Source organism: Haliotis cracherodii, unplaced genomic scaffold (assembly GCF_022045235.1).
Source record: "Haliotis cracherodii isolate W230 unplaced genomic scaffold, xgHalCrac1.p SCAF_5, whole genome shotgun sequence".
Classification (NCBI taxonomy): Eukaryota; Metazoa; Mollusca; class Gastropoda; order Lepetellida; family Haliotidae; genus Haliotis; species Haliotis cracherodii.
Genome location: NW_027266308.1, coordinates 28,392,458 through 28,404,245, shown reverse-complemented (window position 1 = coordinate 28,404,245; position 11,788 = coordinate 28,392,458). Strand labels below are relative to the sequence as shown.

Genomic DNA, 11,788 nt, shown 5'->3' with positions numbered 1-11,788 from the left:
TCCAGTGTTGTTATGCTGGTGGATTTATCTCTTGTTGATGTTTGAGACAAGTAAATACCAATCATTAATGATAAAAAGATGTTAGAATAAAAGGGTAGCAAGCGGACGCCATCTGGCTGGCAATATGGTGTATTCTCAGGAGCGGTGGGGTAGTCTAATGCTAAGAGTGACATAAAAGCATGCTCACTCTGAAAAAAAATAATACATCCTTGTTTGATAGAAATTAAGGAATAGACAGTCTGACCTTTGATTCTATATTTATAAGAATAGAAATGTCTGTGCATGCAGCAACTGAGTTAGTTTAAATGATTCAAATAGACATAATGTGGCACCTCATGTCCACACATTCAACACTACTGGTGTAGACAAAGACAGAGACACTGTAACACTGGAATACGTTTGTTTTATTATATTCCAGATGTACAATACAAAATATAGACTGCAGCGACAATGGCAAGCTTTGAGAACGTACATCCATGTATCACATTGACCGAACATCACACGCTCTCATCACATTCAGCAGTCTGCCCATAAATTACAATGCAACATGACAACTATATACAGATGAAGTCAAAATACACGCCATTGGATTCCAGGCTGTATTATGGCTAATGACTTGCAATCATACACTTGAGAGTCTTGGCACATCAGAAGGGTCAACACGACAGCTACATTCATTTTCAAGAAATTCTCGAGTCATGAGACTTACACAGAAACATTAGCTGGCAGTGGGGATGAGTCTTATATGCATATTATGATTGAAATTTCCACTTGGGTAAACAGCACAAAGGCAGGATAGCAGTTTAATGTACACATTAGAGGCATGATGGCAAATACAGATAAAACCAAGTAGACCCCGACAGAAGTGATTTAAAAGCTGCTGAAATGCTAGAAGGAAATCACATCATATGTTGAAGTATGCAGAAAATTTGTGGTCATTTAGTAATGTGTTGTAGTCGTTTGGTATCAGTGCTCTATGTTGAAGGTTCAATGTTATTAAAATCAGATCTTTTACCCCCATTACAATACCTCTCTGCATAAAGAAAGGTATTGAATAGGAGTGATGAGCTTGGTCAAAGGTTTAGCTTCTTTCCCATAGTTTACAATATGTAACTTCAGAGTCAAAGTTAGTCCTTTTGTCATCTTGTTCATCTCCCCGAGGCAAGGATGGTAACTGACTTTAAAAGTCCAGTTTCCACCCTTGTCGAACTAGGCTGGAATTCCAGAGTTTACATTTTGGCTGGACTAAAGAGTCTATGCATAGTCCTATCAAACTCGGGTAACGAACTAGACATCCGGTTCGTAAACAACATGGATTTTAACGTGCAAAGCATTTGTACCCCAAACTAGGAGTTGACAGATATTTTGTCTTTTCATGTTTTTAACTAAGGTGCTCAAGTGATTTGATGCACTTCGCGGGGTAAGACCCATTCATTTACAATATAGATCTTGATTATCGATCAGATCGTCTTGACTGGGCGCCGCCATTTTGTTTGAAGCAAATGTAAGTGATCAATAGGTTAATAGAAGGGACGTAACTCGTAATAGCCACTGGTGGCACTACGGTCGAGCAAAGAAATTACAGCCTAGTTTGGCAAGTTGGAAACTGGACTTTTATAGTCAGTTAACACCCTTGCCTTGGGAAGATGGATCTTTTCATCCGTGCATAAACACACCTCTTATCCAAACAACAAGACAGTATTCATAATTCACATTGCATTCTGAACATGAAGTGTTTGATCGAAATTTGGCACCCTCAAATTGTGTTTTTAGAACTGATCACATCAAGAAAATAAATTATGAGGACGTAATGAAATGGCCCCAAATATCTGTGTGGCCCAGCAAAACAATTCATTGTGCAGCCTTCCATCATGAAGCTGACAGCCAGAATCACAAAAATCAGCCAGAGCACAAACAGCATTAACAGTGTCTGGTAGTGGTGCACAAAGTTTAGTCTGTATACATGATAAAGATCACAAACAAGATGAAAGGCAGTTTGTGTTGTGGCTAAATGATCCTATCATATGACATATCGACTCATCCATGTTCTCACAACTAACAAATCTGACTTCAACATTTGATGTGAAATATTGGAGTCAATGCAATTGGCATACTCCTCAGATGGATTAGATCTGTAAATATTTAACGAAATGTTAATTGTATTAGAAAACAGCCATCAACGATAAAACAGATAAGTAATGAGATGAGAGAAAACCTTTTCCCTAGATTATATATATCTTCATCTGTATATATGCTTGCAAAACTCTGTTCTCATATTTCCTAAGCTTAATGTTTTTTCACACAGTACACTTGGAAGTTTCAATGTTTCAACACACTGGAGATGAAGCTGGTACTGAATACAAAACAAGAGGAGTGAAACAAATTCACAAGACACTGGACATATCAATTGATGGGTATTAACTGGAGGAGCAAACTAGTTTGAATCTGAAGGTCACAATGACCTGCATCTCTTGATTAGGATCACAAGTTTGGTTTAACACAGCTTAACAGTATTCCAGTTACATCACGAATGTTTCAGGTTAATGTGAGAGTAAAGCCCAAAGTAATGCAGGTTAATGTTAACACTTTGGTGAAACACATGAGCAAGGTATGGTGCTGGGAAAGCCAACCTGCAGATCCTGGTAGTGCTAAGGGATGCAACTCTGCACAGCAATTTTGCAGCTCCTTAGAGTACACGGTTGCCCAGTCACAATCCCGTTAACATGATACTATTGTTTATACTCGTCTGTCATGAAGTGACTAATTACCAAGGAGCGAACTGAGTAACATTTATCAAGTCATGTTTATTTAAAACACTGAATGCCCTGGCCTACATTTTCTCATCTTTTTTTGTCCAGGTAATTCCAGTTAGATACACACTACCTAGCTTGGAGAAAAGTAAGCGGAAAGTAGAACTACGTGACCTTTATGCCTGTTACATGTTACATGTGGTCCCAGGGCATTATGGGTAGTACATCAAATACAGCATCCCTGAGATGTATCACTACCATGACAACAACCTCCAACTGCGGGCTGCTTGATTCAAGCAAAATGGTTGTGATCACAAAGCAGTCTCCCCAACACGCGCTACAAACACTGCATCACATCAGGCACAGTTAACACTGAACTTGGCAATGGTAATAGATTCATTAAATGCTTGCTGTGTTGAAAAGATGAAATAAATTAAAACTGTCAACAGAAACTATACAATGAGCTTTTTTTCATTCACAGGTCATAAGAATCTGTACATTGAACCTCCTTCCATCATGACTACTCGAAGCTAGTACAACTTTGTCTGTCTTGAAAAGGGGAACTTCTTCATACCATTTATATATCGCTCTCTTAGCACCATTCAAACTTCGACAGTTGCACACAATCTCATTTTCTCTTTTGATTCATTCACCCTCGAGTGACTTCAGCCTGCATCTCTCACACGGATCACAGTCTCGCTGCCTTGTGCAGCCAACACGGAGTGTTCATCACACCACTGATACTGTCCTGTAAATCACATCTTGCAGCAGCAGCAGTAGCAAACTATAGTAGCTGAATCAGTTTATGTTACAGTCCGTAGCAAAATTCATTACATTTTACCTTAATAATGGAAGTTTGCTATGAATCCCTACAAATTTCTTGTGGTTTACTAGTTCAATAGCAAACAACTGTCAGAATAATATTGATGCTTTACGTACTTTCAGGTAAATCTTATCAAGCCTCACTAGGTATTATCATCACTGAATCATGGGTTGATTCATCACTGAATCTTACATCAGTAGAATCATCACTAAATCTTACATCATTAGAATCATAACTGAATCTTACATCATTAGAATCATCATTGACATTTCTGAATCATGGGTTGAATCATCACTAATCTTACATGAGTAGAATAATTACTGAATCTTACGTGAGTAGAATCATCACTGAATCTTACACCAGTAGAATCATTACTGAATCTTACATCATGAGAATCATCACAGAATCTTACATCAGTAGAATCATCATTGAATCTTACATTAGTAGAATCATCACCAAATTATTCATGAGTGGAATCGTTCGTGAGTTGAATCATCATTGAATCAAACTTAAGTTGAATCCTCACCTGAATCGTCATACTAAGTCTAACATCTGCTGAAATGTTGAACTGAATCTTCCATGGGCTGATCATCCCACCATCAAGTCAAGCAGCCAGGAAGCTTACAGTACAATCTGCAGCATTGTAAGTCCTATCAGCTGAAACCGCCTGTAGCTCAAAAGCCGCAGATATAATAACATAGCTTACTCTTTACGTAATCTGTGTTGGTGATTCTACTATGAACTCATTTGACTTGTAACAGTCAACTAAGTGTCTCAAATATCTGAATTGACATGTACTGCTCCCTTTCTCACTCAGCGAGATGCAACGTCTCGACAGAACATTGCTGCAGTGTGCTGTCTGAAAGACCAGGGTGGTAGTTTTACAAGATTGGAACAAGTCATACCTGATTCAACTGCTTAAGTTAAATGGATCAAACGGTACAATCATCATGAAATGGTCATTCATGGAATAACCTTTGAACAATCAAGCCTACATAAGTGTTTTCATGATCAGTCTTCACTTTACCCATGATTCAGCCACAAGCATCTCTCTGCCCCCCTACAACTATGTATTGAAGACATTTGACGATATTCAACAACTGGTACAAATCAGTCTGTCATGTCATTTGATAGGGGTTAACACCTTTCCTAATAATCCTTTATTTCTTATCAATAAGAGCCAAGAGTGTTTCGATATGTTTGGCCACCATATCCACCCTGTTGGGCTTCTCCCGCGGAGTAGCGGACGTAGCTCCGCCAGTCCGTGACCCTGTTTGTTGGGAGGCCGAGGCCGAGGTCGAGGTGGCCCCAGAGAGACTAGACTGAGATGCCGCTGATCCCCCAGGGCGGGCTGACTGTAAGGTGACGTTGCCCCCTGAGCTTGTCCCCGGTGTGGTTCTGGATGTTGTGGCACCGCCAGTGCTGGTGCCGGGATGGGGACCAGATTGAGGTGAGTCGTGGCTCGTAGATGGAGTAGGCTCACTCTTTTGTGGGGTCTTCTTTGGAGATGCAGCTTCAGTGGTTTCAGCTTTGTCTTCTGTATCTTCTTTCGTTTGGTCTTTGGCATCAGATATGTCTGCTTTAGAATCGCTTTTGTCAGCGTCTTTTTCTTCCGGTTTATTAGCAGTGTCTTCGTTCTTCTTCTTTTCTTCAACATTCACATCACCCTCGTTGCTCACTCTCCTCCGTTTGGATGGAGTTTCACCTGAAAATATTATCGTGACAGATCTGATGTTAACATGTGGCAATAAAATTATTAACTAACTAAAACTGTACAAGTCAATGTTTAATAGCTAATACTGTACAATTGGTTGTTTTGTTGATTAACACTGCACTCTTCAATATTCAAGCTTTATGACAGCGGTCTGTAAATAATAGAGTCAGGACTAGACAATCGAGTGATTGACATCATGAGCATCAATCCACGCAATTGGGATACAATGACATGCATCAACCAAGTCAGTGCGCCTGACCACTTATCCCATTAGTCTCCTCTTACGACTAGCATAGTCGCCTTATACGGAAAGCATGGGTTGCTGAAGAGCTATACTACCCTGGATCTTCACAGGTAGCCAATACTGTACAAACCCTCAAAAGGATGAGCTATCTCCATAGCTTAGTACAGCACTTCCAGCAACCATGATCATAACCTGTATTTTATACCCTATAAATTTCTCTAATCGTTATCCTGAGTGTTCATGTGGTATTCACATACAGCAATCACACTTTCAACTGATTCGTAGCAACCACACACACGTAACACCACACGTGAGATACAAAGTGTTGACCAATGACTAACCTGAGTCTTCATCATCCTCATTCGGCTTGACATCTTCCTCCTCATCACCAGCATCGCTCTCCGCGGCCTCCTGTTCCAGAGCCTCCTGTTGCCGGCGGGCCTCTGCAGCGGCGGTGGCCTCCATCTCGGCACGCTGCTGCTGGTGTTCCCGGCAGACTCGTAGGATGTAGTGCAGGCTTTCCAGCAGGATGGGACTTGTCGTCTTCGGCATCTGCACTGTGAAGATCAGCAGCATAGCGCGTAGGTCCTGAAATAGGTTTGTTTTATTAAAACATCCTTGCTTTGGAAATCAGATTACAAACCGGAGCCCCAATCCATGAAGTGATCTTATGACTAGTTTGAAGCCTGAAGTCATTCTGTCTAGTCGTACTACGGATGAGATGGTAATGTGACTGTTAACCTTCTACCACATCACAGGCAGCTTGGGATGTATACTCTTTAAAGTCGCGCTAAGCAATATTCCAGCTATATGTTGGCGTTCTGAAAAATAATCGCGTCTGGACGAGAAAATCCAGTGATACAATGACATGTATCAACCAAGTCAGCATGCCCCGTTAGTCGCCTCTTACGACAAGCATAGTTGCCTTTCATCATCAACTGAACATGGTTGGTTGGTTGGTTGGTTGTTTAACACCACACTCAGCAATATTCAGCTATATGACGGCAGTCTGTAAATAATCGAGTCTGGACCAGACAATCCAGGGATTAATGTCATGAGCATCGATCCACGCAATTGGGATCGATGACATGTATCAACCAAGTCAGCGAGCCTGACCACCCGATCCCGTGAGTCACCTTTTACGGCAAGCATGGGTTGCTGAAGACCTATTCTACCCCGGAATCTTCACGGGTTCAACGGAACATGGTGCCAAATAACAAGTTCTTGCTAGTAGACTCGAACATGCTTGGCACTCAGTTCATAACTTGTCTCCAAAAGAGCTGCAACTCACCCCACTGACTCTCTCACAGATGGTCAGGAGTTCCTTCTCGGACTTCATGTTCTCCAGGGCTGCCTTCTCGGCCGTGATGGAGGCGACCAGGCTGTCCAGCAGAGAGCGGCCCTGGTCGTTGAGCACCTGCTGATGGACCTTGGGGAAGAAGCTGCAGAAGAACTGGTAGATGATGTGGTTGTTGAGGGAAAGACGCTCGTCCAGCAGCACTGCATCCACGTAGTCGATGAAAGAACTGGTGTTGCACAAGATCTTGATGTAGTTACGATCAACCTGCTGTCACACAGAACCAAGAGAGCATCATTAGCTTGTTGCAGGGACACAAGGTGTAGAGGGAGAGTGAGTGAGTGAGTCTTGAACCACATGGATACCTCACCACCTCCATAAGGTGTACAGATCTGAGGACATCACATTACAGGTCACGAGACATGAGTGCACGAAACTTTGACCAACCAATGAAATGACTAACAAGACAATGATATTAGCCAATCAGAAACAGTTTTCTCAAGTTATACGGCACTAGTTTCAAACTGGCTACTTTCATTCCAGAGTACACTTTGAAATTTGTTTAACAAAGTTCTCAATTCAAAATTAGAAAACTGAACAAAAGAACATTCTGGAATGTCTTATAGATGGCCGAGATTGTATGGCAGTATTTCCAACAGGCTATGCAAATGTTTATCCCACTAAAATGAAAAATAGACGATGATTTTGAAGGAATTGGTCGTACAGCCTGTAACTTTCATTCAGATTACCCTGTATTAACCTTTTCGAGGTTGGATGAAAACACATTCCGACTGTCACTTTCTTGATCTGGTAAGCGACGCTCTGATTGGTTGAATGGAAGGTAGTTTTGATGTAACCAGTAATGGGATGTCCTCAGATCTTTGTTTAGCAGTAACCAGAACTAAGATCTGATTTTAATAAGACTGTGGTACTGACCACCTCTACAAGGTGAGTGAGAGGCTCCATGTATACAAATGAGAGAAACTGAATCAGTGTGAGTGAGTGAGTGAGTGAGTTGGTTTTGACGCCGCTTTTAACAGTATTCCAGTTATATCACGGCGTGTCAGTTTCATGTGGGAGGAAAGCCCCAAGTGATGCAAGTCTCAGACGTCTACCACTTCGGTGAAACTCACGAGCCCAGGTATGGTGCTGACAAACCTAGAAACATAATTGGGGCAAACCGGGATTCAAACCCACAATCATAGGTTTCTGGCGTGCCCAAGGGACAAAACTCTGCATAGCAAATCACGGCACCTTAGACAACTGGGCCACCCGTGTCCCCCCGAAACAGTGTGTCCAGCACATGCTCCAACCACCGCGCTTCCCCACCACACAAGGTGCACAGCAGGTCATTCATTACACAGGCAGCCAAACATTACATTCTTGATGGCTTTCTTTTTGAAATTGAACAAAACATTGTATATACTGTATATGCTGACCCAACTGCATGGTTAGGTAGAAATAGTGGAGGGTAATGGCTGAATATTTCTCCTACCTCTGAGTGGTATATTTCCACCCACAATTTGGCAAAGTATGGAGAATGGAGAGGAACTGCCTCGAAGGCTAACATTGCACCTGAAACAACAAGCAGTGTTGAAGACAAAGACAAACAGGAAATATGTCAAATCAATACAAGGCAATGCATTGCTGTGCTTCTAATGTTATGCTTTATGACATGATTAATATTCAATTTCATTTCCTAATACATTAATATGTTCACTTTTACTTTTGCCTAAGAGAGACTGTTGAACCTGCAAATACATACAAAAAACTTTATTTTAGATAATGGTTGACCTCATTTACTATTCCTTTGGATTTTGATGTTAACAACTACTACCATATACCCTATTACACAGAATATAAAGGCATGTGTGTCACTGTGGATCTGTATGTTGTTTAACACAACACTCTGCAATATTCCAGCCATGTGCCAGTATATTATTAAGTCTGGACCAGACAATCCAATGATTGACACCATCAGCATCAACCTACACAATTGGGATAGGATGACATGCATCAACCAAGTCAGCAAGCCTGACCACCCGATCCCATTAGTCGCCTTCTTACAACAAGCATGGGTTCCTGAAGATCCATTCGACCTGGATTTTTACGGTTAGCCCAATTCGGTCACCTCTTACGTCAAGTAAGGGGTGTGTTGGGACACATTCTACCCCGGGTACCCACAGGGACGTAGATCTGTACAAAGACCGACTTACTAAGACTGATGAGAGATTCACTAAGATTCTGCATGTTGACAGCGACCCGGCACATGACGTCAACAAGCTGATGATATGGGATGATGAAATCATTTAATGCCTGGTCGTACACCTCATCTACTCCCTGAAACATAATGGAGGAAGTTCAAGCACAATCCAACAAGTCTGGCTGAAACAGCATCTCACTTAATCATCAATGAATAAGAATACAGTCACCATTAATATGGACACATTCCATCTTGACAAAATCACCTCGTCAGCTTATCATGACTGGAGACGCCAAGAATGGCCTTCAAATATTGTAGTGAGTGAGTGAGTATGGCTTTACGTCACTTTTAGCAATATTCCAGCAATATCACAGCGGGGGACACCAGAAAAAGGGCTTCACACATCATACCCATGTGGGGAATCAAACCCAGATCTTCGACGTGACAAGTGAATGCTATAACCACCCCTTCCAATATTGTACCCATCTAGAGAATGAAAAGCTCATGTTTTTGCACGACGCTATCCAGAAGATGAACTGACACTTGTCGATGACTATTCAGTTAGTTGATAATAATAAGTGCATGATTGCAATCAGGTTCTGACTCAAAGGAAACAGATCAGGATTTAGGTATATTGTTGGTTAGTTTGTTGTCTGTATATAGTTGGGTCTTACAGTGATCAATATTGTGAGCAATGATCCACACCTTTGTGATACGATGATACACAACGCGTAGAGCCTAACCACTTGGCATGTCTGTGACCAGCATAGATTGCTGGGGACCTACTCTAACCCAGAATTCTCACAGGAAGAAATTAGGTACAAAGGGGACAACTGATTTTGCAAAGTTGTCAATTTCACCAAAACCATCAGATAGGATGGAAACAGAGTGACAGTGTACATGAATATGACTTTAAAAGTTTAACAAATACTGGTTATTTCAACACAGCATGATTAAGTCTCAACAGCATGAGACTCACCTTCGGGACTTCAACTTGACTAGAATGAAGGAACATTTGGAACTGGGGTCTAGGTGGACGGATGTTTGATTTGGACCCGATGGGTTTCTGGCCTTTTCGCGGAAAGTAGGGACCAGTTGTCACTGAAAGAACATCACAGAGTACAGTAACATCCGGACTCAAGGTCACACACAACTGCACAGGCATAATTTTTAGAACATTTTAAGGACAAAACCTTTATCAAAATTGCAAATTCATAAAAAGTCATCCTAACATATAGATTTCCGTTTTGTTATTTCTTCTAACTCTCAATTATCGATCAGCAGTTAATTGACAATGAGCATGCATGTAAGCTACCTTCAGTTAAATATTCAGCCCAAATACGCAAACAGGAATGAACTCTCTCTGCTTTTATTCATTTGTTTATTTTAGGTATATGAAGATTGCTTATTACAAATCCCAAAATATGCACTCTTCTTAGTAGAAACACAAACTGTAATATTCAAGCCATATCATGGCAGCCTGACAACAAGAGTCATCAGGAGACGACGTATCCCCCTGGTCGGGCGCTATTCAGAAATGGAGTTTGGTTACTTATAACCCACTTTTGGTACATTACCCTGGGTACCTTCAGTTCAGTGAAGAAAAAAATAAATCTCTTCAGTATTTTAAAAATCCAGTGGATACATAATGAGCAATACCCACTGTCATTAACCTGAGCCAGACGCACCGATCCATTTTAGGCCCCCCCCCCCCCCACGACAAGCAGAAGTTACTTGGGACCAGTTCTATCCTGGAATCCCAATGGGAATTTGACCTTTTGATGAGTAGAAATAGTAATCTTGTTTTGTCCCAGAAGTATTTACCTGGCATATTCTGGTCCTGGAAGGCTCCGTGAGCTTGGACTAATATCGGCACAATGCAGGCTATACATTCGCCTTGGAATGTTAATATCATCTGTTTTAATACATCTGAAACATAAAGGTAATTGATTCACTCTTTTGCTAAAGCACATCGTAACCACCTCATGCTGATGAAAGTTAGCTCTTGACAAGCATGGGCGTGGGTTGATTTAACTGCTGACCCGTTGGCCAATGGCCAGATAAAATTCGAAAAGGCTTGCTGAAATGAAAAGTAGATGGCCTGTCTGGCTAGTCAGAATTTCACCCCTTCTCTGTGCATGTTTACTTTTTTTTCAACTGGACACTGCTTGTGAATCATGTAATTTCGATGAGAAAATATATAGGGGGAATGAGGTCATGTGAATGGGTAACTCAAAGATATATATCCCGATCATCTCTGTAGAACGACACAACCGACGGCCATTCTGTAATGTTCTGTACAACAACATCTTTATTTGCTCATAAATCACCACGAAAATGAGGCAAATGGAAGCCAAGATTTAATCTCAGAGTGCAGGAAAAGCTGTTTTAAAAGTGTGGGGTTCTAAAGGTTTCGTAGTCCCCCTGGTAATTCAGTTGCTATGTGACTCAGGTTCTGGCAACTTCACAGCCAGGTAAAGGAGCAAGCCCTGCTGGCTATGTAATATTTGTCGTTAAATCTACCCCTGATGGGGTAATGCAGACTCATTCTCGAATCCCCCACAGGGGTATGCAGATCTGCCCTTGGGCAACAAAACAAGGGCTGGTGGTTTGATCATCAACCAACACCAGTTAGATATGGGCAAGTACACTTGTACATCATATGAACACTATGTCAGCCATGTAATGAAGACCACTTTGGTATGGAAGAGTACAATTGCAAGCTTAATTTGTAGCTGCCATTGTGACAATCTGCTT

At 41.4% G+C, this 11,788-nt stretch overlaps 1 protein-coding gene across 1 annotated transcript in view; it reads right to left on the bottom strand.

The window, feature by feature from the left end:
- Nucleotides 1–386: 386 nt before the first annotated feature.
- LOC139443275 (ubiquitin carboxyl-terminal hydrolase 34-like) overlaps nt 387–11,788 on the bottom strand; it is a 90,509-nt gene continuing 79,107 nt past the window's right edge. The window contains exons 73-79 of the mRNA XM_071224249.1: nt 10,856–10,960; nt 10,011–10,132; nt 9,045–9,168; nt 8,324–8,403; nt 6,823–7,095; nt 5,873–6,119; nt 387–5,278 (exon numbers count right to left, since the gene is read on the bottom strand). Coding sequence (XP_071080350.1) covers nt 4,734–5,278; nt 5,873–6,119; nt 6,823–7,095; nt 8,324–8,403; nt 9,045–9,168; nt 10,011–10,132; nt 10,856–10,960 — 1,496 coding nt within the window. The 3' untranslated portion in view covers nt 387–4,733. The remainder of the gene's footprint in view (nt 5,279–5,872; nt 6,120–6,822; nt 7,096–8,323; nt 8,404–9,044; nt 9,169–10,010; nt 10,133–10,855; nt 10,961–11,788) is intronic.